We start from the raw sequence: 24,830 nt of genomic DNA on the forward strand, positions 1-24,830 counted from the left end.
CAGCAGTAATTTTACTTCACAATAAATACTTTAACTTCAGCTCATTTTGCTGATAATACTTGCATACTTGTAAATAGATTTGAATGCAGCACTTTAACTTGTCGTCTTTCCACAATGTGTGTGTACTGAAAGAAAGGATCCGATTACCCCCCACGCACACTCCAGCCCCTCCCATAGCTGTGCACTTTTCTTTTCTTTTTACTGTAGAGCATCCACAGGTTATTTAAACGCAGGATATGACCAAATTCTAAACCTAAACACTATTTCAGGTGCAGCAATTAAATGCCCCGACAAGATTCAGCATCTCAGAATCTTCCTATAAAAGTACTGTAGTTGAAGTAAAAAAACGTGTTCAGAAACCTTTTCAGGAATTTGATGCAAAGAAGATGCAATAAAACGCATGTGTGAGTGTGGTAGGTGGCCACATGACTCTGTATATGAAGCGCATGTTGGATCTGGGCAACGGGTTACAGGAAACATGATGTCAGGCTCTCGGTGAGCAGTGAATTTTTCAGCACCAACTTTATGAGAAACTGGTGCAGTAAAGCAAACCTGTGAATTATTATCGAGTGAGCTTTACTGTGTGAAGTCATGCATCAGCTGCACATGTTCCCGTCTGTGGTTTCTGCAACTGCACTTTATGTGTTCTGTACCATGTGAATCAGTAGAGCATGATAGAGCATAACATTCTGTCAACCTATAATATTTTATCATCATTAATGTATTTGCCTTTTCCTCGGCCAATGAAAGAGATGGGATGTATCAACGATAGCCCATCAAAGAGAAGGGGGTTACTCTGAGACTGACAGGGTTATTGCATTGAAAATATTTAGCCACATGTTTGTGAAATGATCAGAATCTGGACAGAAACGGGTCACAAGTGGAAATTGTAAAACAAAGATGCAGTTGCACAAACACATTAAGTGGAATATTTTCCTGCTGTACTAACATTATATTTTTATTTCATGTTATGCAGCCATGTCGGGGGTTTCTCAGCTGAGCACCAGAGACATCACAGAGACGGATGTCACTCTGTTCTGGACTCCACCCAGGGTCCAGTATGACACCTACCACCTCATCTTCAGCAGCCAGGTACACGTGATCCGGATCATATCATGCTTTCGCCTCAGTAACAGCGCCTATTTAAGTCCATCATGACTTTGTTTGCATACACATTTCTTCTAAAGCGGTTCTCTATTCTACTATACTGTATTATACTATACTAGACTACAATTTATACTATACCGTATTATAATATGTGTAGATACTAAACTAACTATACTATACTAGGAGCCTAAACTTCACTTAATTAGACTATACTGTACTATACAGTACTATTCACTATTCTATGCTACACTACACTGCACTTTCCTATACTAGACTATTACCTACTATTAGGGGTGGGCGATATGAGGTAAAATTCATATCACGATATTGTTCACTGTCCAGACGATATCGATATTATATCACGATATATGAGGGGGAAAAAATCTGAATCACATTTGAATAGCCCTTCTTAGTTAAATGACATTAGTTGAGGCAAAATATGTATTTTAACATCATAAATCGACTTGGCTTACTTCGCCGTAACTCTCTCCCGACATTCCAAGTAAAGTTGAGGCAGGCATTTCTGGCTGAAGTACTTGTGGCTCGGGATCTCGTACCTTGGGTCCAGAGTTTGAAGTAACTTTTTGAAACCCACTTTCTCCACAGTTTGGATGGGTACCATGTCCTTCGCAATGTGATGGGTTATAGCCTCCGTGATGTCTCTCCATTTCTTGCTTGTCCGCTCATAGGGAGTACCGGCAGCGAATGATGTTTGTAGTGATTGCTGAAGCGATTGAGTGGAAGTCTGGCTTATCTTTGGTCGAGCTCCTGGGCTGATTGCTTCTCGCATTTTGATGCAATCTGCATATTCTCGTACATGCATCGTTTTAAGGTGATTTAATACATTGGTGGTGTTTCCACCTTTCGCTAAAACAGCACGGCGACACACTTTACATAAGATATGTTTTTGTTCGAGGTCGGAGATCTTAAAACCAAACCAGTTCCACACGACAGAGGTGCCCCCTTTCTTTTTCACCAATTCGTCATCCTGCACCTGGGTATTCTTTTCTGCCTGTTGACTCATCTTTAATTTTCAATGTCTTCTTTTTCTTCAATGTCTTCGTCTTCTTCTTCTTGTTCTTCTTCTTGTTTTGGATCCACTATTGCTAGCACTACTTCCGCGCAGCAAAAAATGCTTGCAACGTCCACTCATAAAAATAGGTCTACACTGTAAATCCTCAAATTGTGGCCGAGTGCTTTTATTTACTTAGGCTGCACATCGCACTGGCCTTTATTTGGGGCAGGCTTGTATATGGACCAGGCCTTTATTTCTTGCTTACCTTCTGTTGTATTGTATTACTTAAATCAAATAATGGGCATAATTACAGTAGGCTAATATCATTCACTGCATATGCATTTAGCGTTGTGCGTCTCCTCACTGAAAAACCATTCCGCTCAAGACCAGCCCCTGCTTGCTAGAAGTTACGAAATTAGTCACGGGGGAAAAGATTTCCAAAACTTTGTTCTAAACACGCTATTATGCTTATTGCGGACTAAAAAAATCTGTTTCACATCTACATTCATGATTCTACTAGACATCGTGATGTCCTAAAATAATGTCATGATTTTGATCGTTTAAAGTTGCTTTCGCGTTGCCTGTGGAGTCTGGATTGTTCACACGTCTTGCATGCCCTTATAAGGAGCTCGTGGAGCGTTTTTGTATGGAAATTAGGTGCACGAGAACTCTGTGCCCAACTGTTTTAGGAACAGACAGGCTGTTTAGGAACACGTCCAGGCATTCATTAATCCAGCGGAGATCTGTTGTTAGGTTAATCTTCTGAAGCCCGTTTGAATATACTTCAGAAGACAAAGAATGTTCGACAATGCGACCCAATATGAACGCCAATTTATGAATTTGTGAATACCGCGGTATCAACGATATCTCAAAATTCATATCATGGCGCAGCACAATACCGGTTTTTAATATCATACCGGTATATCGCCCACCCCTACCTACTATATATTCTACAAGACTATAATAGACTACAAAACATTATACTATATTATGTTACTACACTACACAATGCTCTACTATACTCTACAAGACTATACTATACTACACCTAACTTTACTATACTATTCTATACTCTACAAGACTATACTATACTATGAAACATTATACTATACTATAGTATAATAGTACTGTTACAACACTACAGGATGCTCTACTATACTATACCTTACTTTACTACACACTATTATACTCTGCTCTACTATACTACTGTACTCTGCACTACTATATTATATGCTATGCTATACGATACTCCACAAGACTAAACTACACTTAACTTTACTATACTTTATTAAACTATGCTATTCTACATTATACTTTACTATACTACAGTACATGATACTGCAACCCACTACACGACTATACTTCACTACACTCTAAACTATACCATACTATACTGTACTGTACTGTACTGTACTATACTATACAATACTATACTGTAATGTACTGTACTATACTGTACTGTACTGTACTGTACTATACTATACTGTACTATACTATACTGTACTAGGGCTGAACGATTAATTGCATTTGCGATAATATCGCGATATGACAAAACAAGATTTTCCAACCGCAAAGCTGCGATTTGACTGGTCACGTGATCTGGTCACGTGACTTGCGAGTGAGCCGAGCGAAGCCGAGCAGGCAGGGAAAGAAGTCAACGCTGCGCTTGAACCTGTTGCACAATGGCCTCAGGCTCGTCAGAAGAGTGCACTGCTGGAAGTTCACGAGGTTCCCGATTGTAATCACAATTGATTTATTGCTTGTGTTTGTTGAAAAATACATGAGAAGAGGACCTTGAAAAAATAATCGCATATTAAATCGCAATTGCAATATTGAGGAAAAAAATCGCAATTACATTATTTTCCAAAATCGTTCAGCCCTATACTGTACTGTACTATACTATACTATACTATACTTCACTTTACTATACTATAGTGTACTGTACTATACTGTACTGTACTGTACTGTACTGTACTATACTATACTTCACTATACTATACTGTACTGTACTATACTACAGTGGTTCTTAAACTTTTTGTCTGACGACCCCACAAAAAAAACTGGAGAGGTTTGGTGACCCCACTTTCCCAAAAGTGTGTAAGTGTGACGTCACGTTTCCGTAGCAACCGATTTTTTGTTCCAATCCAAACAAATTAACAATGTATGACGATTATTTTATGGAAAAGGAACGATTTTGTGTGAATTAATTTACGAGTTTGCGTCTCCAATGATTTGAGTGATAGTCATACATTTTGAAAGAAACAGCAATGCCATCTGCAGTTTGGTTGTTTGGGGGCGGGCTGTAAATCGCGTTGCCAGGACAACGTTATGCATTGCAAACCCATGGTAACGACTGTCAATCAAGCAAAAACAAATAGGCAATGTGTAAGAAAAGGCCTGGGCGGCAACAATTTATTAACGCAAACAAGAACTGGAACAAACAAAGCAATGAAACAAATGTCCAAATCAAACGGGAGTCAAGAGTCAACAGAGAGTGTGTATGATTGGAACGATCTCACTTCCTCTTATACGGACGCCATGTCAATGAGAAGGATGGGCCTGCTTCCGCGAGCATAGCAGGTCAATTCGGGGATCGATGCTGCTCACAGCAACACGAAGATTCTCCTCCATGCTGTTGAGACGACATCTGTATTTGTTCTTTATGTAGGCCAGGGACGAAAATGTCTTTTCGCACAGATAGGTTGATCCAAACGGCGTGAGGATGTCCATGGCAGCCTTGGACAACCCGGGGTATTCCTGCACAACTGACAGCCAGAATTCATCTAGAGTTTTTGAGGCAAACGACGCCTGCAATGTGCGGTCGCTGGACAGCTCAATCAGCGCATCCTCGAGCTCAGATGGCAGGTTGTTTGAGGAGCAGTTGGTGAATGGTTGTCGTACCCAGTCAAAAGGCTCTACATTCTCCGTGAGGAAATACTTATTGAATTTGTCGAGGAGACTACGAAGATGACAGGTTATTGACTCTTTCAATGAATTGGCATTCATGTCACTCTCCAAAAAGTCGTGCAGCTCCGAGAACATTTCAAAGTCCCCACTCTCTGCACGGGCTGCCCAACGCTGCAATTTTTTTGTGAAAGCATTCACTTTGTCTGAGAGGGTCAGGATGTTTGTGCTGGGGCCTTGTAGTGACAGGTTGAGACTATTTAATTTGTCAAATATGCACGGCAGGTATGCAAGACGTGATAACCATCTCGAGTCAGTGAGATGGTCTGCAAGAGGGGAATGCACGTCTGAGAGGAAGGTGCGCACCTCGCTTCGCAACTCGAACAGGCGTGTAAGAACTTTGCCCCGTGAAAGCCACCTTACCTCTGAATGAAAAAGAAGGGATTCATGTGCAGACCCCATTTCCTGGCAGAGAAGGGCGAAGAGTCGTGAATTTAAAGGGCGCGATTTGATCGAATTCACTATTTGGATTGCTGTTTGAAGAACATTGTTAAGCTCGGGTTCAAGTGTCTTGGATGCCAGGGCCTCCCTATGGATAATGCAGTGTGTGAACTTGACATGTGGTGCAACGCTAAGGACCTTGGCTTTCAGCCCTTTGTGTTTTCCCATCATAGCCCCGGCACCGTCAGTGCATATGCTTATGCATTTATCCCAATCCAGGCCTGTCTCCTCCATCCAACCATTAAGACAGTTAAAAATGTCTCCACCAGTACATCTTCCTTCCATCGGAGAGCAGCACAGCATGTCCTCATGCAGTTTCCCGTCATGACTGTAGCGAATGAAAACCATTAAATGGGCTACATTAGTCAAGTCAGTAGACTCGTCTAACTGCAAAGAAAACCGGCTGTTTTTCACTCTCTCGATGAGCTGGCATTTCATATCATTAGCGATGTCGTTAATGCGTTTGGACATGGTATCATTGGAGAGGGGAATCTGTTTAAGCACACTTGCGATCTTTTCACCATGCATTGCTGTGGTCATCGCAATTGCTGCAGGAAGGATGAGGCTTTCAGCAATTGTGTGTGGCTTTTGTGCTTTGGCTACAAGGTGGGCCACTTTGTATGACGCTGCCAAGGCTTTGGTGGGCACAGTAGCTTGGCTATGCACAACGGTCTTTTGCCCATGCAGCGCAGCTTCTTTTCGTAAAAAAAATGTCATGGGTTTCTGAGCATCATCTGGATGTCGGCTTTCGAGATGTCGTCTCATTTTTGTGGGCTTTAAACTTTCATGTGCCAGAACATCGCCGCAAATAACACACTGTGGGTGGTCGAGCTCATGTTTTACCTGGCACGTGAATCCATATTTAAGAAATTCTTTCAGGTATCGGCGACGCCTCGTTGGTGGGTCTTTTTTATTCTCACCACCGGCCAAACTTGTCCCATCTGAGGATCGCGGAGGAGTAGGTGCACAACTGGAGGTAGATGGCACTTCTGAGCTCAAATCATTGTTTTTTAGCAGCCACCTGTCCATTTTTGATGAAAGTTATAACTAGGCTAGTGGCTAAAAAAGTGGCTAGTATCACAAACGTGGCTAGTAACGTGGCGAGTTAACTATGACGTATTGTAAAAAAACCGGGAAGAAATTGAGTTTGAACAGTGGGCGCAGATTGTTACATTGTTTCTATCATAGGACCAATAAACGATTCGAAACGCCATTTAAAGCTGGGCAACTTTTTTTTTTCTCTCTCTCTCTCCCTCTTAACAGCGTGTAGGAATGAGAAAAAGGCAGATTTTCATTGTATTGACATTTTATTTTTCGTTGTTTCACCAGGTGTTATAACAGCTAATTTCCGACTGAAGTAACAAATAATTTTGCGACCCCACGGAAGTTTTTGCCGACCCCGTTTGGGGTCGCGACCCCTAGTTTAAGAATCACTGCTATACTATACTGTACCTTACTGTACTGTACTGTGCTGTACTATACTTCACTATACTAAATTAAACTCTACTCTACGATACTGTATTCTTCTATACTCTACAATACTATACTAAACTTAACTATACCATGTTATAATATACTATTCAGTATCCTGAAGTTTGACCAACCCTAATAGATACTGTTGGTTCAAACGTGGATTCTAGGAAATTAAGTGCAGACCTCCTTGGAATAAATAGCATTAACTTTATTTGTTCAATAAATGAGAGAAAAAGTTGGTTCATGGCACACTTAAATAACACATGTTTCAATCTTTGGGATTGGCAGAAGCTATCAAGTGTTTCCGAAATAAAACACTTAAGTCCGAGTGCAGTCACAACTCATTGGTGTCCAGTTGCGAGGAAGTCTAAATACTGTGCATGCTCAAAATCTGCCAAACAAACGAGATATTCAAAAACACACACACCCACCCTTCAGACACAAATAATTCAGGCAGAAGATGTTTGCTGGATGTCCCAACATTCAGAGCTGCTGAAAATCCTCATATGGCCACTCATTTTGTGAGGAAAAAACTTGGTCGGAAGTTTACACAAGATCCCTAAGGAGCTCTAAAACATTTAGGATGAGGTCTACAGACAGCACTTCAAAACTGAAATGCATCACCTCAAACAACCTCTGCTGTCTGACATCATAAATAACCAAAAAACATGACTATTCACCTGCAGACAATGAGACCACGACTCTGTCTCTGAGGCATTTGTTTTCTACTTAAAGCTTCGTGCAGAAACAGAGAACATTTAGCAAATGGAAAAAAGTCCCATTTTACAAGAAGAATTATTCAAGGGAAAAAACCGTAAACGTATTGCCAGGTTAGATGTAATACATGTTGTGTGTAGGCTTGGATAATGATGTTGTTTAATCATGTAGCATTTCCATGACAACAAGAATAACTACCACATTGCCCCAAAACTCTGAAAAAGACAACAAATACATGCCAGCATCTTTGTGGTGCATTAATCCCGCTACATTGCATAATAGTTTAAGTGCAAACGGACTTCAAAGTGACTTAAGACTTCAAGCATGGTCTCAAAAACACTGAAATTAAATATTCAAGTTATACTAAATCCGTCATATACCAAAATAAATCAGCACAACTGCTATTTTAAAACCCATTCTAAACATTTAAAGTTTTATCAGTAGATCAAAAGTCAAACCTGGCATCTGATCCATGCCAGGATGTCCAGAGTTTTTCTTTAAATGTTAGTCAATCAAAGTAATCCTCAGGAAGCATCAATATGCCAACGACCAATGTGCTTCTTCCATAGAAAATGAATCGACTCTTTTTGTGGGTGTTTGGATCAAAGTGCCAAGTTTATATATTACTGTTCCAATCGTTTGCAACATTGGGTCATTTCAATCTAGGCTGATGTTTTATTGAAACATATTGGATAAAAAGTATGTGAAAAAAGGAAAAAATACAAAACAAGTCACTAATTATTTTGCTTGAATTCATAACGGTCCGAAAATGTCTACAACTCACTGATTACAATATTACGTGACCGTTGAAGTTGTGAAATATAAAAAACATAAACAATTTGCAAACCTATATTGATCCCATTATTTACTTCTATAATCGTTTGACAAGTTATTGTTAATCTGGCTGCAGGTGTGTGCTTTGCTGTGTTGACAATGAGCTCTTTGCAACACGCAGGATAACAGTTCATGGAAAAGTCCATTTGTAGAATTCTATTGAGCATTTGTTAAATCATCCCGCACCCTCTAATTTAAATTCCTCTGGACACAGCTGAGAAATTAGCACCAAAATGACCCATAACAGGAGTCCTCGTGCTTTTCCCAATAAAATATGTTCCTCAAAGTACCACTGTGTTCATAAAACAAACATGAGTTATATAGATTAGATTAAAAGGTAAAGTTATATAATTAGAGTTGGTCAAAATTAGACTCATTATCCATCGGATTTAGAAGCTATAAATAACATGTGTTTATATCCATGACATGTATTTGTATCATTATAGGGATGTTGATAGTATTTCATGGTGGTTTAGCCACTGTTTGTACTAACAGATCTACACTGCAGCCCAGTGCAGAGGAAGGTTTACATGAGACATTCAGGAGGAGGCAGAACTGCAGCCAGGTTGTTATGATGAGACGTACTAGAAAACATAATGTAGAGCCTATGCAATGTTAGTCTGGTGTCTCTGAATCCTCTTTCTAATAAAGCAAAGTAAACTTCTGACTCAAAAGAAAGAAGGGTAACTTGACAATGGAATATAGTTGAAGCTTCACAGATGTTGGGTTTTCTTAGAATTTAAAACGGTTCCGTCTCACTGGGATGCAGTCACATGGAGGACATAAACACCTCATCTTCTTTCTTTCATTTCCTATGTTGCTTCACTAAAGCCATATTTTAGATTTATTTCCGTTCTTCTTCCAGGAGCCTCAACAGGTCATTGAACAGCAGGAGTGGGTGTGTTATTAGTGACAGCGTTAGTATCACACCATCAGTCTCACTGTATGCGGAACAAACAGACGGTAGCGTAGCAACACTTTCTCTTAAAAAGTGGTCCCCTCACTCAGGAGACAGATTAACATCAGTGTTGGAAGAAGTATTAACATCCTTTACATAAGTAAAAGTATTAACACTGTGGATAATATTATGTTACTCTGTTTTGGCTTCTATCTTATGAGGTGAGGACGCTCCACCTAACCTTGTGTGGCTAAGAAAATGAATAGTCTAGGGTTATCCACCTTAGCTATCACGGGTCTTTTGCCAGCATGTGCCAGTTAGTGGGAAAATTATGGAAAAATAGCGATTGTTAGCTAACTAGTTCATCTCTACCAACACTGTCTACAAAGTTTGTAGGTTGTGCAATCAAACCGGTAACCAAGCAGTGTGACCAAGCCATGGTTTTATAAAGAGAACTGGTACAGCGTCGGAGGCAGGGGCCGTTTATTCTTATAAGGGTTGTTCAGTGTCGCATGAAGCGCAAAATGGAGTGGCTTAAGATTCAACAAGTACCCCTATCTGGTTCCATAGAGCACACTTTAGTTTTCCTTAAAGGTCACCTATCATGCAAAATCCACTTTTCATGTATTTTATACATAAATATGTGTCCCCTCTGTGTTAAGAGATTCTGAAAGTTTCAGGATAAAGATTCCCTCTCTTTCTGTCCTGATCTATCTCTATAAAAACGGAAAAGGAGCTGATCATATTTTGGCCACTTTGTGATGACACAATGTGTTTTGGGTTGTCCCACCATTAGCCAATAACCAACCAAGTTAACCCACCACGTTTACACCTGAGTCTCCTATTGGAGCACCATTGTTTTTTAAACCAATCTCTTCCCAGAGGGGCGTGGTCAGCAGCAGCTCATTACATTTAAAGCTACAGACACAGAATCAGCACTTTTGGAACAGAGGGGATTATGGCATGCTACAATGATCTGTTTGGTGTTTCAGCCAATCAGAGACCTGTTCTGTTTATATCTGAGACCTGTAATCTATTGTTGAAAAAGAGTATAATAGAGGACCTTTAAGACCCACCTCCGATCTCCTGCTCTTGGCTCAGTCAACTGAATGGAGAGAGAAAATAATGGATTCAGCTTTTGACGCATTTTACTTTCAGACCCTAATGATTTAGATAAGGGCTAAAAAATGGGTTCATGGTAATATATTAAGCAAAAAACAATTATCGCTGATTGACAGAAGTCTCTTTCACAATGTAAGTCAATGGGGAACATTCTTTTTTTTTGGTTCCAACTGACGTCACGCAGTAGAAGTGTAGTGAGTACCACAGTTTGGCCACTGTGCACATTTTCATGCACCAATCATTGTTGCGAATATTTGTAGTGGCAAAATGGTGGAACTACAACTACCATGTTAGTAAGGTCAAGTCATTGACGTTGATTGCATGGTGTAATTTCCACGTGAGGCTGACCGTGATCATCTATTACACTTTAAAATACAGTACTTCATTTTCTTTGTGCATTAACCATTATTTATAGCCCGATACAAACCATCTGCTTCACATGTTCATAGGTCCGTCCTCAAACACGTGCGATCAATCTGCAGTTTTTTAAAGTGGAAATTATTAATTGCGTCAGTATTTGTGAGAGTCGTGTTAAGGAGAGAGTGGGCCAGCGAACACAGAAAACACTCTCAACTTCACTTTCGAAATCATTCAGAATAAAACTGTCTCTGACATGAAAAGAAACCAAATCACTGCTTTAGATTACCACACACACACACAAACCCATATCGTTGGGAAGAACCGCTTCACCGCACGTCCTGGCTTTTTCTCAAACTACTTTTCCCACACACTCACTCAGACACAGCTACACACGCACATACACAGAGACACACACACAGTTACATCGATAACCTCAACAATACAGGCCAGCGATCTCCCCATGGTGAAATCATTGAGACATTAAGCCTTAGTGTTGACTCTGAGCCTGGAACAGGCTAACAATACCAGGAATTATCCAGATCCGCCCACAATTAGAAAGACAAGACATGATGGATGGAGGTGGGAGGTGATGGAGAGATTCCGGAAGAGTTCCGCAAGAGGGAATACAACATGATTTCTTTAAAAAACCCGTGGAGAGGAGAAGTAATCCACACTGCATTCCATGTAAAACAGACGTGGGGTGGGGGCAGAAAAGAAAGTGACAAAAAAAAGAATGGAATAGATGGAAACAAAATCGAATAAGACATTTATAGTAAGAAATGTCTTGCTAAGAATGCTGTTACTAAGTAGATTTTCCCAAGTTATGAACTTTATACTTCTACTCTGCTACATTTCTGACTGCACTACATATGTCTGATGAGTTTATTTACTCTACAACACATACATTTTACCAAAATCTTTTCAATTTGTAAAAAAATTACAGTGAGCTACATATCAAGTTTAAAAACATTTGATAAACTAGCTTATACTGTGTGTGCTTTGCCTCGATGAGCTGTTACATAAAATGCTGCTTAAATGTTAAAGCTTCAACAATAATATTCGAATAATGATTTATATAATAGTATAACTCTGAAAGGGACCTCCATACCAAAGTACTTCCTACTTAAATACTTTTATGTCTCTACTTTGATATTATCTTGAATTTAGAAGTTTTAACTGATCTGCTACTTTTGCCTGCCTTGAGTGCCTGCAGCTAACACATTGGAATTTCCTTTTGGAAGTGCCTAGGCATACATTTAAGAAATGTTTGAAACCCGTCAAACCATTTTTCTGAAGTGGAAGGGACAGTTTTTGTAATTAGGTTATGACCATTAGTCTTGGTGCACATGAGACAACCTTTTCCTACATATTTTTGATTTACTTTTAGAAAAAAAACATAGTCTTTTTTTCAAAAATCCTCACTTTCACAATTGATGAAAGTTGGATTGTGTGATCCAGACATTTCAAAGTTGAATTGTTAAACAATCTCCATAGTCCATACAGAATTTGAAGACTTTACATTAATCAGACCGACAATGTAGTGTTTTCCTTATCATATCATAATATGTAAGCTCAAATAAGAAGGGATCAAATTGATATTGATCTGGGATGCAAAATTGTTTTGTTACAGCAGCATGTATACAAGACATTGCACATGAATTTAAGAAAATAAACATTTACATATCAACAGCAAACAGATAAATACCAATAGAGTAGCTATAGTTAAAGGTAAAGTCAAGCAAACAAAATTCCGGTAAAGAAAAGAGAAACTTAAGAAACTGTGAAACTTGGAGCTTTCTGAAGTAAAATGAACTTGTTTCACTACTGGTCGGACTGGGACAAAACAGAAAACAAGAGAACAAAGAGAAGGGACGGATGAAAGTCAGACGGTTGAGAGTGATCAGAATGAAAACAGAAGAGCAGTCAGCGAATGAAAGGAGCGCTGGGAGGTGTAGAGGAAAAGATGCAGATGTGGGATGCTTGTTGCTATGGAAACCTGTAAACACTGTCAAAAACATGGCGACTGCCAGGGGGATGACATCAGCAGTGGCCCACAGCTGTGACACAGAGAGATGGACACGGAGCGGACAGGGATGTATACCAGACTACCAGATAAACAACAGGATGTCACAAAAACAAAAACAACACACATTCGTCTTTATTTCCAACATGCTGGTGTTTAGTCTGATAAATAATCATTGTTTTCAGTCCAGATGATTCTTAAAAATAGATGTTCACTTCTCCAGTCAACAGACGTACACAAGTGACCAGCTCAGTATCTCAAGGGCTGCAAATCATTATTATTTTAGTGTTTATTTTGAGGATAACCACTTATATGTTCGCTCTTAAAATGTTGAGAAATGATCCCAACAGACGTTTCCAGAGCCAAAGTTGGCAAATCATTGGTTTTGTTTACGATTCAGAAATATTTAGTTAGATCATATAAAACAGGAAAGCTGGAGGCTGGAACCAGAGCATTTTGCTATAAACGATCAATTATCAAACATGTAGCTTCATGTTTTGTCGACAAATCCATTAATCTTTTTCTGTTATTCTAATCATGGAATTATATCATTCGTAGTACATTTAAAGTGGATGTTTTTCCTCATTTAAAACAATTACTTTTAATTATTTGAGTAAAATTTCAGGATTTTGTACAATGTTCTTTTTATTGTATTGTGAATTCTATTTTTTTTCACAACTGTTACAAAATGAAAGCAAAAGAAACAGTGGGTTATTTTATAAAGAAACTAACCACAACAGAAATATCACTCTATCAATCATCAATAATTAAACTCTGGTTTCACCCTCTGTCTGAAAACAGAGCCCAGTCTGCTCTGATTGGTTAGCAGTCCGGCTCTGTTGTGATTGGTCAATCGCTTAAAGATGTCCCAGATGTAGACTTTCACATACAATGTGTTGGGTTGCTACCCTAGAGGTGTTATATACTGTCGTGATGTCTCTATGTCGCAGAAGGAAATGAAGGATTCCAATGGATGCATTTCAGGGGGGTACCATTTACATTCACACAAACCTATATAATACACTACAGGAAAGGGAAAACCAAAAAAGCATAATAGAGCTGCTTTAAGCAAGTAACGTGCTACTCCAGTTAGACCTCACTGTGTCCAGAAAGAACAGCAGTCCCTTAACGTCCCTCAGAAGCACCACAGAGAGTGGATTTTACAGTTTTTATGATGTCACCCTCATTCATATGGACATGGATGAAAGCTGACCCAGGATGACCCCTGATGCTCCATAGCAACCAGCTGTGGTACATTTACTGTAAAACACGGTATCCATTCATTAAAAAACACCAGCGCCGTCCTCACAGTTTAGAAACTTGTGAGTGAGCTTTTAAATTATAGGAAATTTCCAGCTTTCCAACAAATAAAGGGAATAATAAAAAGAACGTTGTTCAACGGGACTGAAAAGTAGGGAATAAATAAAAACCCTGAACACAGTCGCAACAGAGTCTGTAATGACAGAGTATTTGTAATTTCCATAATAAACATTTTGGCAAGTCTAAGAATAATAATGCATAATAATCACACGTTGGTACTTTGCAAAAAACCTTCTTGCAGAGTTACCTAAGCTAGCAATGCTGATACCAGAAGCTACATCCAGCTGCTGCTAGCTTAGCATAATCAGGAAACAGGACAAAACTGCTATCCCTGTTCTAATCAAAGGAAATAGAAATTCATCAACCAATTCTTCCAAATTGGTTAGATGTATATATTTTTTTGTAATGTGCACAAAGAAAGCGTAACGACAAACTAACAAAACCTCTCACAAACAAGCTTAATGAAATAGCTTGAGTCAGCTGCTGGTGGTCATTAGAGGTCATTAGGTAATGAAAAAAACCCAACAAATCAAAACCCACATTCCTTTACATTTTCTTTCCATGTTGTACAGAGGAGCCTCTACTGTGTTAATGAAAACACAGAACATGTTTCTGCAGCATTTCAGACGTTTATTTTTAGAAAATGAGATCTTAAATTGGCTCCATGGTCCCTTCAGGGTGTAGCAGTCACTGAATAACGTCAACATTCAATCACATATGATAAGTCACAGTAAGAAGACTTTCAAGTTTGTTTCCCTCAGGATTTTTTCAGTTCTGCTACAGTAAATTCTGATTTTGGAAACTCACGCAAGTAAAAACACATCAAAACGGCTGTCCACATACACATGATGCCCTGCGGTCAGCACAGTGTTTCCACTTTTCCAGCACCTTAACGAAGATGATAACATCATGTTTTGTTATTGTTATTTCTGAGAATGTGTTTTTCCCTGCCTAAGATTGTCCCAATATGTAACTATCACCCATCAGTGAGGGAGGAAACAGGAGATAAATCACTTAACACTTGCGGAGGATTTAAAAACTCAGATTGAATATTAAAAATGGATCATTTGCTATGCTGACGATGTGACCTTCTCTCAGAATCCCAAAGGAGATATTAAATGTTCTGTACGCGACATACAGAACATTTGTATTACTGCAATCATGTATTTGCTGTTTAAAAGAAATAGTCGAGTAATATCTGACTGTGAATATCTGTGGGTGTTGTAATCCAAGCTTCTCTTTGTTTTGTTTTGGTAGCCAAACCGGCTAGCTTATTCCCTCCCTTCTGCACTGTGCTCATACGGTGGTTACTGCTAATATCCATCCTGATCTATGGTAGCGGTTAGCTATTGAATTTGAGCTCTGTCGGCACAGTTAGCAGTGTTAGCGCTATTAGCACAGGTATCTGCTCTGTCACCTCCATGTTTGCTTCTGACATTGGCAGTCAGAGCCTTGTACAGGCATCCCTGCCCTGATTCGAATGTCTTGTTTGCAGTAGCTACTTTAAATTATAGGCTTCATTAAAGCCAGTATATTATATTTGAAGCAATACAGAAGCTTAGGTAAATATATTATTGGATAAAGATATGATGAACATGTATTTCTAGCAGACTTGGCATGTGGATATTGCTTTGAGGGTGGGGGGTATGTAGCCACTTTAACAAATAAATAATAAAAACTAAGAGCTTAAAAATGCAGCAGGGCATTTAAAACATTAGTAGAGACAAAGACAAGTCCGAAAAAAGGCTTGGTATTAAAATATATGTATTGTTTATTGGTTTAGTCTTTTGGAATAACCCAATAACTTCCTATGAACTTTCCTCTTCTTGTTGCCTTATTGTAGTATTATTATCTCTGGTTACTGTTGGTTATGTGTCATTGGTGAGCTGATTGGATCCAAATAAAGAATTAAGAGTATTTTATCCCACATATCAGTCTCACCTACCCAGCAGTCAGTGGACTTCAAAGGATGATCCATGCAGATTTAAGCTGACTGTCGTGTGTTTTGATTGTTTTGTCTGGCCTTACAGAAGGAGAGTGACCAGCAGATAAGTGTGCAGGTGGAGGGCAGCCTGACCACCTTCACCCAGACGGGCCTGGCAGCCGGTCAGGAATACACCGTCAGCATGACCGGAGAGGTCGACGGCAGGAGGGGAGCCGAGAGCACCACTCAGTTCATGACCCGTGAGCGTTCTATATTTATTCGTCCTTTATTATGTTAAAAAGACGAATTATTGTGTGTCATTTTTCCTCAGGGGGAATATCACAGACCGCTTTAAACACAGGGATGGGAAAGTTGTGGATAACCGTATAACCAATAACTGGGAGGTTATTACAAAAAATAGTAATAATAGTAATAAGGGTTAGAATAGATTCCTGTTTGCACACATCAATAAGCAATACGTTATTCGTAAAACTTTTTTTTATATATATATAAAAGTCATTATCTTTTACTTAGTTTTAACAATATCGTGAATTTATCCTGTACTTTTACTTAATTGGCTGATCTGCATAAATAATTTTGAGCATTAAAGTAATGCCTTAAAAAGCAGTTTCAGATACTTTTTAAGTTTCCTAAAGGGAATAAAAAAAACATTATTCTAAATAAAGGGTATTGAAAAGCAGTTCAAGATTAATGCTTCAGCCTCAAAAAAAGACAATTGGTTTCCAATTATGTGCATTGGAAAAGACCCATTCATCATATGAATATGGCAGATGCTGGAATCATGAACGTATTGCAGTTGACAGTGGTGTTTTAAAATGTAAAACCCAACAGTTTAGTAAAGTTTCTGGTAAAGAAAAAAGTAAAAGAGAGTCTTACAAAAATATTGGCCTCTCTTGACTCGCATTGCCAATCTGGCAGAGAGAGTTTAAACAATTGTCTCTCGCTGCCCTTCCTGTGAAAGGTGTAATCTGTGGCAGCTTCAGGAATACTTTCAACAGAGAGGCTGAAGTGTTAGTGTTAGTTTAGGAAGGTTAAGAGCAGGAAATGTTCTAATCCAAATCTGACAGGTAAATGAAATAGAGCATTAGTGGTTGTGTCTGTGCCTACTGTTCTACATTGATTCACTTAAAGGCAAAATAACGAAAGGAGGTTTAAGATGTGTATTCTTCTTTGTCTTCATCTTCAGTCATCTCCGGTCCAACCAATCTCAGAGTCGTCAAAACAACCTCCACTACTGCAGTGGTCCAATGGGAGCATTCACAGGGGGAGATTGACAGGTACCGTTTGACCGTCACACCCAGCGACGGGGAAGGAAGGAGTCAAGAGTTGACCATCCCACCTGGTCAAGACTCCGCCCACATTGAGCAGCTGGAGGCGGGCAGTTTGTATGACATCCTACTCGTAGCTGAGAAGGGCACGAGTCGGAGCAAACCAGCTACCACTCAGGTTACCCCGGGTGAGTAACAAAACAATGGATCTGAACGCTTTGGTTTAAATTTCGATTTATGACAGCTTTGACAGTAAGATTAGGTCCTCTTTCCAGAAACAGTTTGAGAAAAGATTATTTAATGCTTCAAGGAAAAAATAGTTCCCAAAACCTCTTCATCACTAGGAACCCAAACGTGGTTTATTACACTGCAGGAAATAGTCAAAAAGTAATGCACACTTTTCTCTAATTGTTTTAAGAAATCCATTGTTAACAGCTTTTAGAAAAATGATATATCAGTTTTGGAAATCTAACAATATTTGTGAGGTGTTTCTAAAGATAAACGTGACAAACTATAGGGCCCTGAGAGCCACAGACAGGAGGTCTAAAGTATTGAGAGACAGACTTACAAATAGTTTTATTTCCAGCTTTATATTGTGATTAATGAAAAATAACAATAATGTCAAAAAACACCAAACTTCTCTATGAAGTGCTAAGCTTGGACTTGTCTTTTCAAGATCCCCAAAACCAGTTTCTTTTCTGTGTACTTAGACCTTGCTTAAACTCAGTGAGAGCAGGTCAACTGTTTCTCTTCCAGATGTAAACAGGTGAAGACAGACTAATTTAAACTTTGTCTCCAGACACTTCATAATTCAACATATCACATCATTGAAAACACACTGTGGAGTCACGTCGGTAAAAGTTAATGAAGCAAGGTGCAGCCTCAACCCTCCACGCACAAGGATAATGAGTTTCAGGAGAACGTAATCCTTAAACTGCTCCTTTATTCTGATTTGTTTCAGGATATTTCCCTCTCTACAGTGGCACAGGCACCATGTTGAAAACATCTGTCCAAGCTTAACATTATTTATATTTCAATGTTCTCCTTGCAGGTTCTACATGGATCCCACTGCCCTGAAATGTTTGCACAATAACTGACAAAGTATTTTCAGTTAGGTTTCCATAAAAGCATCAAAATGAATATTAAAACTACTTTTCTTCCTTTACTAAACTTCTGGAATAATAACAGCAGCAGCATACTGTATGATGTGTTTAACATCGAATCCAAATGCTTGCTCCCTTCACATCTTTAGGGAAGACATTACCAAGGGTTTCCATGGCAGCTTTGACCATGCCGGTCACACAAGCTCCTGCACAAGACGTTGTAGACAGTCACCATGAGTTCAACCCTTTGCCTGAGGTCAAAATCTTTGACAAACAGAAGAGGAGAGAGGATCCAAGTGAGGCTGACTCTTTAATAGAAAGAGTTTTTGATGGACCTAACAAAGACTATACAACCTCTGTGACTGCAAAAACTAAACCTCTGATCAACCGGAAGATGCCAATAAATGGCACCAAACCATTATTGTACAGAAGGCAAAATCTCCGTTTCAACACAACCAAAGTTGTGCCTGGATGGAGAAAGGATGGCAAAGTTCCTTGGCCTTTGAAGATGAAAGCACCAATAGTACCCAAAAAACCTAAACCAGATGCCCCCGCTATAGGCGAAAGGACAAAGGCAGAGCTGAGTGTAGAGGCATCAAGCACTGAGAGGAAGGATGACAAGAATCCAGCTATGCTGTCTGGGAGTAATTCACATACAAACAGACAAAGTAGCTCAGAGGAACCAACTGCTGCTGTCGGCTACAAAGAGCAACCAGATGTTGGCATGCCTGGCAAAGGAACTGACAGTGCTTTAGTGTCTCCAGAGCCAACTGGGATTGTTCAAAGCCAAGAGAAGAAATGTCTGAACAAAGTTAAAATGACACACATTAGATTACCCCATCAGGGCAAAGGCAGCCGATATAAAGAGGATGGAACAATGATGGGAGGAAAGACACCAGTTTCAGCTGAAGGTTCCTTTGAAACAGACAGACAGCCTGCAGAGACCAACATTGACTTTTCACAGGATCCTTTAAAAAGACTTCTGACTGACACTTTTGATAGCTTGAATATCACAACATTTTCTGTTCACATGTCCAAATCAACAGACCTCTCTGCTAATGCAGAAACAGTGAGGAAGCAGATAATAGGTGGACTGAAGCCATTGTTGTCATCGGCAAATTCATCACCATTATTACATTCTTTGACCTCTAAATCATCATCATCCTTATCATCATCTTCATCAACAGCAGCACCATCATCATCACCCTCATCCTTACCATTACCATCTTCATCACTACCATCATTATCATTTTCACCTTCATCATCCTCCAGTTCCAATTCAAAGGACTCCGGTTCTGATATCAAAGAAGGAGATGTTGAAAACAGAAAAAGTGAGGCTGAAGTTACATCCCCTGAAGACAGAAAACAATCACCATCAGGAGAAGGTGTGGTTCCACCTTTCCAGCGCACCCCTGGAAAACATGGATATGTACGTCGCCCACACCCAAAGTTTGGATTGTTACAAAACGGAACCCGCCAAAATATGAGAATTCCTCATCGTTCCCTTCCTCATTTGAGCATTATACCTAGAAGAGAAACAGAAACCAGACATGAATCAACAAGTCAAATATCATCATCACCCTCTTCAGGGGAATCTTCCTCATTGGAGGTAAATGCACCTGTGAGGGATACCAGTGGAGACAAAGATGGATCAAATACACATGCATCCTTCGGAGATGATCAAAACCAGAAAAAGGTGCCAACAGAAAGAGAAGAAATCCCACTTCGCCGTAGTCCTCAAAAGGGGGGATACATGCGACGTCCAAACTTTGGACCACTACCGAACCGGACTCGTCTGAACTCAAGGCGGCTGCTTCCCCCCTCTCGACCTTTAAAGCCTGCACCAGAAACAAGCAAAGTACAGGAATCCTCCACAGAATTCCCAGCAACTCCATCACCTCTTGTTTCCGAAGTATCATATCCAGCCGAAGGTACAGGGCCAGTTGGAGAGAACATTGAAGAAAAAGGTCTGACAAAAGGTCTGACAAGGGAGTTCAATCAGACCCTCAGAAGAAATGGATCACCTTCCTCCCATCGCCCAAACAACAAAGTTGTTCACTTACGTCACCCACAACTAAATGGTGGACGTTTCCAAAACATAACACGCACAAACCCAAGACCACTCCAAAATCCACAAAGAGGTCCCATGTCTAAGCCTTTCCCAACCAGAAAGATACATGGACGAGTTACTTTTAGAGGTCCAATTAGACCATTAGAAAAGACTAGTACTCCTGAAATCCCAGGTATCCAGTCAGGAGGGCAGGATGCCACCACCCGGCCGCAGGTAGTCCTAATTATTCCTTCAGAAGAAAAAGACACTGAAGAGACAAATCAAGGTACACACATTGATGGCCAAGACACAACCGTCAGAACACAGATCAAGAAATTAAAAGGGGGTGAAAAAGCTCCAATCCAACCAGCCATATTTAGGGAAGAAGAAACAAGCCCCATAGATTCAAACTCTGACACTGATGCCCATAAAGAGAGAGTCAATACCGGAAAAAATATTGGCGATACAAGTGGAGGAAAACCAACGATCAAACAAACTTCCTCTGATTCAAGAGTCCCAGTACCAGGCACACTGCCAAGGGGACAACCACCAACAAGGAGTACGAAAACACAGCTTCACACCCCAATAAGACTCTACAACAGTGGAAGCACAAGGAAAGAGGACAAAATAAATAATTCCAGGAAAATGTTGTTCAGCAGTAAACCCGACCAAACAAGAAGTGTTGATCCTAGACAATCGATGGGATCAGATGGTTCTTCTTCTGGAGTCCTAAGGGAACCTCTGGACTATGTGGGTGTGACGAACCGGACTTCAAGTGGATTTTCGCTCATATGGGACTCACCTGAAGAGAAGTACAAAAACTTTGTTGTGACAAGTAAAGATGTTGGTAAAGATAAAGGGCCACCGAAGAGCACAAAGAATGATAGGGAAGACGACTCGGGGAAACAGTTTGACAATGATGAGGAAGAAGCAAAGCATGAACGAAGAAGTGAAGATGTAAATATAGTACCTGAAAGTGTTTCTACACAAGTTTCACACATCAGAAGCGGCACAGAATCCAAGCCTGTGACAGGAAGTGGCACGCCCTTCAAAAAAGTTCTTCCTGGTTCAGCTCGTTTCTTTCAGTTTGAGAATCTGCCTCCCCAGACTGACTACACGGTGACCTTGCTTGGAAAGGGTCCCGGCCTTCTGTCCAGACTGCACAAGCTTGTCATCAGTACAGGTACAAGATATTGTGACAGTAGAGCACCTTTCTTTATTACTTCACATAACACAACATTACCGTCAATGTTGAAGTCTTCAGAAAACTCTTTCCATTTTGCAACATCACCTTACAACTAAAGACTCTTCACTCACCCATCCTAAACCTTTACTGCGCCAAACATCTTGTGCTGATTTAAACAACGATGTATTTGTCAGTCATTGTCACTCCATGTTGATTTCAAGAGCTCATTTCCTGCGGTGCTCTTGAAAACTGTAAGCTTGCGATTTACGGTTTCATTGCACGTATTTGTTACTTAAAGGAATTTTTCACCCTGTATATGGTTATTTGCACATCATTTACTTATCCTGCGTTCATGCCTCCACTGTGAACAAGAATCAAAAGCTCTTGACAAACTTAAGTAAAAACTCTTGCAACCATGAGCGAGAAGAGGTATCACGGGATGAGTAATGGATATCCAAAGATTGTTTTGGGGGTGAAATATTTCTTTATATCCACTGGTTTGGTATTGATGTTATCTGTTTTGTTTGTTTTCAGTGTATCTTGTTGTTCCAAATGTCTATCAAGTGGTTCTGTTTTGTCTTAATGTTCTGTTTGTGCACACATTCATCCGCTTTCATGAATACATGAAATATTCATGGGTGAGCTGTCATACATTATAATAATCAACACTCCATAAAAAAAGCACTCAATCATTTGATGTCAAACCTCACATAGGCATAGACACAATTTGTCACAAGTGAGCTTACAAAGCTTGGGGAAGTATCAAGTGGCGACTGTGGCTGTGATGGGAGTGCTGTCATGTTTCAATCAGAAGGTTGTGGGTTTGATCCCAGCCCGTGCAAAATACTTAACCCTGAGTTGCTCCCGATGGCCAACAGTGTGTATGAAAGTTAGCTTCCCTACAGCAAGTGGTACTGCTCTGTATGAATGGGTGTGAAGGACTCGTCGTACAGTATATGTAAAGCGCTTTGAGATGTCGGGTCGTAAAGACTGGATAAAGCGCTATAGAAGTACAGTCCATTAACCATCAGATTCTATTACTGGATCTTGAGTACAATTTTAGCTGAAAAGAAAATGATCTTCCTTTGAGTTTACATCTAAATATTGAGTAGATTTTATGCAAATATGAAGCAATTTTGTAGTTGTATTTCTACATTACCAGAAATAAAAGCCAGAAGCAAACATTACTGTGTTTTAGTCTGTCTAAACTTCACCAAACCACAAGATAATCACTTCTGGTATGCCACAACAAACTGTACTACAAGTACAAATGCCTATACATTTTTGTAACTCATCCTCACCCACATGGAAAAAACCCCCACCAAAATAGCAGTACACTGAGAACAAAAAGTGTTTTTTGAAACTGAGTTGACATCAAATGAGAGTTGAACAGTAACACCATAACAACACAGTTCATTCACTGCTGCTCTGGTTTTCTCTCATTCAGGCTAACAGCCATCTTCACTGACACCCATCACCTCTCACCCAACCCAGGGTAAGACCACGACTGGTCTCTGTACGTTTGCTCTGTCTTTCATCCAAGTATTTATCCCATGAGCTACAAGAATAATAATTGAAAGAACATATCAAATGTGGATATAGAAAGACAGTATGATTCACATTTACCTTTACCTGATCAGATGGTATTAAGACGTGTTTAGAATGTCTTAGTAATACAAAGGTGTAAAGGTTGCACAATAAATGAAGGTATTCTAGGACGCATGCAAAACTGTGTTCGGTTTTTCAGAGTTTCACCCTGAAAAATACTTCACACTCTTGTGAGGTTGATAATCCATCCCCAAAATCATTTTCAGTGCTCTAAATCTTCTGACTGTGTTGAATTAATATCTAATTGTATTGTTTTCATTCGTCCTTTAAAACGTTGCTTTCTTTGTTTTGACATCCTTCACTCCTACAACGCTTTTATTTTCAGGTTTTAGCGGCCAGCTAACTATTTAATATCATTCTTTCCTTCGCTGCTATCCAGGATCCATCTCCTGCATTTGTTATTATTAATGACTGTTTGTCGGTATATGATCTGTATACTGTATATATGTTTGCACTGTACATATATACACATGAACTCATCAGCACTAATAGCAAATGTGTGGATGAAAAATAATACTGTGAGCACTGTTCCCAATCTTTTTGTTGCTCTTTTGTCATCATGTCTGTCACTACCTGTCCAAAGTATTGTTTTTACCTTCTTCACTACTTTGCTTTTCTTTTAGTACACCCTCTTTTCTATCCTATTTCGTCACTTTGTTCTTTACCTTTTTCCTCTGCTTCACTCTACTTTTCCTTCCCTGGCTTTCCTCCACCTCTCTCATGGTGTTCTTCGTACCGTTCAGGCCCGGAGCCTCCGAAAGACATCGTCTTCAGTGAGGTGACAGAAAACTCTCTGACGGTGTCCTGGACCAAACCAAACAGTCCCATCAGTGGATTCAAGGTCACCTACACCCACACAGAGGATGGTGAGAACTGGCATCCATGATTTATTAAAGAGGCACTGTTTTGGTTTCTTGGGGTTTTTCCTCTCCTGTAGTGTGTTCTATAGGTTTTTGTACATGTCAATGGCCTGCAAAGGCTAAAATCTCTGTGTTCCCCCCAGAGGGAGTCCCCCCCCCCCTCTCTGAAAAGCCTCCTTTGGAATCCTTTGTTTACCTCAGTATCATAATGACATCACTATGTAACACTCACGTTTCTATTGGCTAGCGCTCCAACACACCGAAGTGATAGGCTAAGTGGCAGGTCATCTCTTAACAGTTGACCAATCACAACAGAGCCGGCCAGCTGACCAATCAGAACAGACTGGGCTCTGGTTTCAGACAGAGGGTGAAAAGAGGTGCTGCAGCACAGGCAGTATGAGAAAAACAAAGAGCTTTAGAACATTAAAGCATGGAGACATGTCCCAGGAGAGACACTGAATACTAATATCAATCTGAAAATGAGCAGAATGTATATTTCAATGTCTTGATACTAGGTTTTCTTTGTCAATTGTCTT

General features: G+C 39.9%; 1 protein-coding gene across 1 annotated transcript in view; it reads left to right on the forward strand.

Moving 5' to 3' along the window:
- LOC134875149 (tenascin-X) overlaps positions 1-24,830 on the forward strand; it is a 47,469-nt gene that overhangs the window by 11,863 nt on the left and 10,776 nt on the right. The window contains exons 6-9 of the mRNA XM_063899594.1: positions 977-1,092; positions 16,305-16,458; positions 17,406-17,675; positions 24,178-24,300. Coding sequence (XP_063755664.1) covers positions 977-1,092; positions 16,305-16,458; positions 17,406-17,675; positions 24,178-24,300 — 663 coding nt within the window. The remainder of the gene's footprint in view (positions 1-976; positions 1,093-16,304; positions 16,459-17,405; positions 17,676-24,177; positions 24,301-24,830) is intronic.

This window comes from Eleginops maclovinus, chromosome 13 (genome assembly GCF_036324505.1).
Source record: "Eleginops maclovinus isolate JMC-PN-2008 ecotype Puerto Natales chromosome 13, JC_Emac_rtc_rv5, whole genome shotgun sequence".
In the NCBI taxonomy this organism is placed as follows: domain Eukaryota; kingdom Metazoa; phylum Chordata; class Actinopteri; order Perciformes; family Eleginopidae; genus Eleginops; species Eleginops maclovinus.